This window comes from Austrofundulus limnaeus, unplaced genomic scaffold (assembly GCF_001266775.1).
Source record: "Austrofundulus limnaeus strain Quisiro unplaced genomic scaffold, Austrofundulus_limnaeus-1.0 Scaffold314, whole genome shotgun sequence".
Classification (NCBI taxonomy): Eukaryota; Metazoa; Chordata; class Actinopteri; order Cyprinodontiformes; family Rivulidae; genus Austrofundulus; species Austrofundulus limnaeus.
The window spans coordinates 250,095-256,141 of NW_013952716.1; the positions used below are offsets into that span (position 1 = coordinate 250,095).

Below are 6,047 nucleotides of genomic sequence, written 5' to 3' on the forward strand. Positions count from 1 at the left end.
CACACACACACACACACACACACACACACACACACACTTATTGGCCTACACAGTATTTCTATATTTCAGTAAAAGCAGAAAGGTCATTACATCCCTCTGAAACCCACCAAATGTCAGTTCTCTAACCTTTACAAATGCCACTCTGATTCATTCGTGCAAGTGGCTTTCTTTTTATCCCCATGTCTTCATGTTCCGAGGATTAGACGCTGTGTTTAGTGTCAGTGTGAACTCTCTAAGTGGACCTATGAAGTTACATCTGTAACTGTGTTTGCAACGAAAATGACCGATTCGTCTGAACTTTATTGCTTTATGACTCCAGCAGAGCCATACAGCTGGTAGCGCAGAGCTCAAACAGATCCCTCTACAGTCTGTTATTTGAAAACAGGCCTAATGTAGACGCACGTCGAGGTTTGTTGTGTCTTTTTAAAAACAAMGTCCAGTTTGTGGAGCATTCAGCTARCCGAGTCGTACCGAAACATTCCCGTCATATTAACACCATGACATCGAGGCAGGGCAGTAAAAGAGAACASAGATGGTGACATTTTGTTTGTCTATTGACACTTGAGCATTATTTCAACTTGGCCCTACTCGGCCCAGTTCAGAGTCGTTCCATCAGGTGGGTCCCGCCCACTTTCAGCTTTGTTCGTAGGGCCTAATCAGCCAAGGTTCTATGTGAGCTGAAGATTTGACATCAGCAGACAGCATGAGTCCTTATTTTTGGTTGATGACAAAACTCAGATGGGGGTTAGACTAGATGGACTGAATTTACAGCCTCTGATTGAAGGAAGAAAAAAGTGGCGTCAATACAGCATTTTTGGAACTAATGGCAGAAAACAGTGAGTGTTTTATGGTTTTATTTCTCTTCTCTTCTATTTATTCATTTATTGGTGGTAAACCAAAACTATTAAGACTGTGTAAACATGAGTCGGGCTGAATTAGGGGGAAGCGACTAGTGCTGAGGCTGGACCATGAAGCGCAGCAGCACTGGCAGCACAAAAGCAACAGCTGCTGCAATTACACTTGCAAATAGCCACAGTATTCCTTTAAAAARTTATACTATGGTGAATGTTCTGGCCCAGTGGGTAGTAGGGATGTAACGATTCACTCAAGCCCTGATTTGATTATCGATTTTAGGTTCACAATAATGAATTATGTTCAATTATTTTGTTCAACAAAATGAATTGTAGCRGTTTTATAACCAAATACATTTCTTTTTCCATCAGTATTTTTGTCCTTGTATCAAACTGTAACTGCCTGTTGTCTTAATACCAGAATATAACTTCAAAATAATAAAAATGTCGCCACAAATCTTTTCCTGACCAAAAGTGATCAAGTATCAAACTGAATTTGTCTTAAAGACATAACTTACTGTTTTACAAAGACAATTAAATCGATTCATCCATTTTTATGAATCKATTCACATTTTAAGCAGTTATAATAGATTATTTATTGATTGTCGATTAATTGTTACATCCTAGCGGTTAGGCAAGATGTCTTCCAATTGGAGGACCAAGTGTTTGATCTTCAGGCTCCACAAGGAGAAGAAATKATTTTAGGTATGTCACCTCTTCAGACCAACTCCACTTTAGTATTGGCTGAAACCAAAGAGTTTYGTTTCTATCCACACAATAAACATCCATTATTCATTCCTCTCAGCTGTGTTTTGGGTCCAATAAACTATTGATGACCRGTAACTACGGTGTTTWTTATGAGTTGTTCAACRTCTTTGCTGCTCAAATTGAAAAGAATCTGTTCTGTTGAAACCAGAAAACTTGGATCAGGACAATTAAGACCGTATGTTCACAACGCAGGTCTTAATGATCAATTCAGAACTGGATTGGATTGATTGTGAAGGTGATGTGCAGAGATAACTTAATTATTATCTGATGCAACTTCCTGCCTACTCAGGTGTAAAATTACACTTCTTAAACGAGAGTTAGTAAGTTAGTTAGTTATAATAAAACCAAAGACCTTCAAGATACTGAGGAAATCCAATGATTTGAGACAACTTTCATGGTACTTGCTTCAACAGAAACTGAAGGATTCAGCTGTAAAATATATATTACTGTAAAACTCTGTGCTTTTGACTGAATTCCATTAAAATTCATGCACATTCAGTCCTTTGACAGTGTCCTTACATGTCCTTGTACTTTTTTCCTCTGAGAATTAATTACCCAACCTGCAAAGGTTGTTCCAAATATATACTGTAGTTAATATCCTTGCAGAGGGAAATGATGGCATGAATTTATCAGTGCCTGCTCTCCTGGTACTTTGCTCCTCGGGGACCTCTGCTGCCATTTTAGGTCTCATTATTCTGATGACTCAAGTGAAACCTCACAGACCCCAGACGCTGTCAGGCACAAAGGAAAGCATCACGTCCTGGAAGTTACCATTTTTGTAAAGGAAAAACTCCAAAAATAGCACAAGAGTTCAGTCTTAAAGATCCCAAATTGTGCTAAGATTCAACAGACTGGATTTCACTGATATCACACACACGTCACAGTTTTGTTTTTATTTTCCAACTGAGCCATTCAAAACAGTAAGATGTAAGAAAATAGTATCAGGAAGTAGCACCAACTTAGAYAAACACCAACGATGATTTGAGTCGACAGTTTTTGAGCCGACAGAGGTTGAAATCAATTCTACTTACGATGGCTTTGCACCAGAGGCAACGCCAGTCCTGCAGCCGCCGCACGCTGCCACAGTTCCTGTCACACACCACGCACTTGGCACTGACCGGCAGGTTGCCTTCCAACCACTGGTGCGGCATGGAAACCTGGGAAAAAAGAARAAAAACACAGAGAACAAAATCAGTGCTTTTCTTGAAGATTATCTAAACAAAAAACATGGAAAGTCAATAAAATAAATACGTTTTGTTAAATCTATTAATGTCTTAATTTTGTTTCATTATTGATTTAAACTCAAAATGTTTTCAGATCGTATTTTAAAAAGAGATTTTACTTTAAAAGTGTTAAAAAAATAGGTTGAACCTCTCACCCCGTCCTCATCCTCGATGATGTCATTTCCTATGGAGGCCAACGTGGTCCATTTGCAGTTGTTGGTGGAGCGAACAGCACAGCGCTTATGAGCCTTGAACTTACAAACTGTACAGGACAAAAAGGAAAAATCCCATTTTCAGCAGAATGGACTTGAATATAATCCATGTGCAACCAGTGAGTTAAGGATTTGTTTTTTTATGAGTTTGACTGATTGTAAAACTGAAACACTGTAAAGTAAAAAAGGGCGGCTCTTGCGCTTAATCATTAATCAGGATGTGGACGTTGACTGAATATGAATATGAAAGATAACTGCAGGTCAGTYTTTGCTGGAGGCAGATTTGCAACATAGGGCCCTTTTACACAAGGTTAGTTTGATCTTTGAGGAAACATTTAGAAAATAAATCATATTTTTATTTAAGCCTGACAATAAAACTTTGCGTGGGTTTGGATTTTTACTGCTAATGTAAAAAAAAGAAAGCTAAACCTGAGATAAATCTGTCTCACCTTGAAACAAAGTGTCATAAATCCACTTATTTGCTGTCAAGAGAAAGTCCTAAATGCAAAGTAATGAAATGATCATAATAACATTTATTTTTGGTAAAAATCAAAACAGGTGAACTTCAAAAATCTTTGGTTAGATGGCAGCAGACATAACTCCTAACTTCACAAGCTGCCGACCTGTTAAGCTAACTCCTAGCTTCAGGCAGCCAGCTGAGCATTGCAGCTCTTTGCTTTGTTTCAGGTAAGCTTTTCAGCTAGCTTGTGCACTTTTATAGTTAGCTGGCTTTACAGAGCACAAAAATAGCTTTTCTTTAGATTTTTTAAAATAAGTTTATGTGTAAAAGTTGAGAACGATTAATATTTTATCTGTTTAAAAAATCTCTGTTTAGAAAAACTAAGTTTAATTCAGACAAATAACAAGCTAACGGTTAATTAGTCAAGACCAAAATGAAAAGCTAACATCCTAAAACTTCTATCTCAAAAATATCATAGTAGTTCTTGTAGGAAGTGTTCTAGGCTGCTGCAGTATTTGTTAATGGTCATAAAAYGCCTTTTTTATTGKTTTTTTTTYCTTTTTTTTAGATTTAAGCTTATTTAAATCAGAAGCACTTTAGTATTTGTCCTGTTCAGATTAGCAGTTGGTTCATCAATTTAGTCAACATTAGGCATTTCATCAAACTGAAGCTGTTCAATAAGAAATCTACAAGTAAGATATTGTTTGTTTGTAACTTCTGACCACTCCCTATAAAGCCACACATCACAAGCACTTGGTTCCTTCAGAGGTCAACGTAGATCAAGTTGTTGTTTAGTCTTCTAAGGCAGCAGCTGGAGCTTGAAGCMGAAATCTGAAGCCAAAGCTCTGATGGCTCGCTTTGCTTTATCATGCAGCACTCACAGAGACGTCTCATAAAACATTCAGATTAAACAGGTTTGCCAGGAAGAACTTTAAAACGAAAAGCTCACAGATTGAATAGAAACGTTGCATTTGATGCGCATAGTTCTCATCTAGTCGCTTTACAGAAACAACTATTGTTACTTAGCTGAACCTTCCAATGAACACATAATCAAATGTGTGAATCCAAAAGCACAAAAGTCATAGCTGGTGTGTGTGTGTGTGTGTGTGCACCTTCACAGGACAGGCCGTGGGAGGTGACACCTGGCAGTGCTTCTCTGCAGACGTTGCAGAAGGTCGGTCTGGCGTGCGAGCAGGCGTACCAGTTGTGCATCCCAGAGAAATGCTCCATGTTGAACTGACTCGCCTGACAGAAGACACGTGAAGAATTAGGGGGACAATGACTTCCTGTGGGTCACACTGACCTCAACAAGGGTAAATTAAACTCTGTAGCTTTGGAAAGCAGACGTACGAGGTGTTTTGACTACGACTCAGACACTATGACCAACGGGAGCAGTCTGCTGTTGTGGTTAAGGTGTTAAGGCAAGACAAATGAGATAAAACGTCAGCTACAAGCATCTGTGTAAGTCTAAAAATTGAGGCAAAATAAACTCTGCGTGAACAGCAGGTTACAGTCTTGAGCTCTTTTTACAGCCTGTAAACAGCTCCACTTTTATGAGCAACATCAATCTGTCAAGGAGGAGCTGAAATGAGAAGAGCGGAAATAAAAAGGCTGAAGGGACAGAGAGGAGGTGGAGAAAGAGGAACAGGTGCACACATTAAGAACCAATCAAGTGTGAGCACCTTCCTCAAAACAATCAACCTTCGTCAGTTTGGTCCAACAAAACAAACAAACAAACAAACAAACAAACAAACAAACAAACTGAAACAGAGAGATGAAGCCATTAGGAACACATACTTCATAGGTTTCCCACTTCTGGACAGATTTTAGGGCAGTGATCCAGTCCTCCATTTCCTTCCTGCTCTCGGCACAGAGCATTAGTTTGCGAAAAGGTGTGATGACCTGAATAGGAACAAAAAAAAGAAAGAAAGAAAAGAACACAAATGAATAAAAATCTGAGCAGTGAACATTTTTAATCAATCAGTGTGGTTTGTTTCCTAAAAAACATCTGCAGGAGTCTCAGGAAGTTTTATTACTACCATTTTTTCTGCTTTTGGACCAAGTAAAAAATCTAAATTTTGGGCCATTCCCCCAAACCCCCCCTTTGATGACACCTCGGGCAGTGAGACTATGCAAGGTGTATAATTTGTGTATATATTACTGAGCAAACCTCATTAAGAGGATGATTTATGATCAGACTAATAAAAAGAAAATCTACAAGTGTGTCGAGAGAGCTAAATTTATACACTTTTGAGAAATCAACCAGCAAATAATCTTAAAAAGGGCAAACCAGAGGACTCATTAGTCAGAAACTTTGTTGGTAAAGATTGTGACATTCATGACATTTGGTCATAAAAACATGACCAGTGCTGCCTCTACTACTGAACAAGGAGGGAGCCCTCCTAATAAAATCTGCAATCCCCACACCGACGAAAGCTCTGTTTCTTCCAGATGGGATAGAGACCAAAGACAGAGCCCCTTCTTCTCCACATGTGCTTTAAGCCCTCATCTATAAATTTGAGGGGTCGTATCA

General features: G+C 38.7%; 1 protein-coding gene across 1 annotated transcript in view; it reads right to left on the minus strand.

Annotated features, from left to right (window-relative positions):
- Positions 1-6,047, minus strand: part of si:dkey-172j4.3 (diacylglycerol kinase delta) — a gene marked incomplete at both ends in the record, with an annotated part of 96,257 nt that overhangs the window by 20,344 nt on the left and 69,866 nt on the right. Inside the window, 4 exon segments of the mRNA XM_014021998.1 lie at positions 2,651-2,776; positions 2,998-3,104; positions 4,627-4,759; positions 5,312-5,416. Coding sequence (XP_013877452.1) covers positions 2,651-2,776; positions 2,998-3,104; positions 4,627-4,759; positions 5,312-5,416 — 471 coding nt within the window.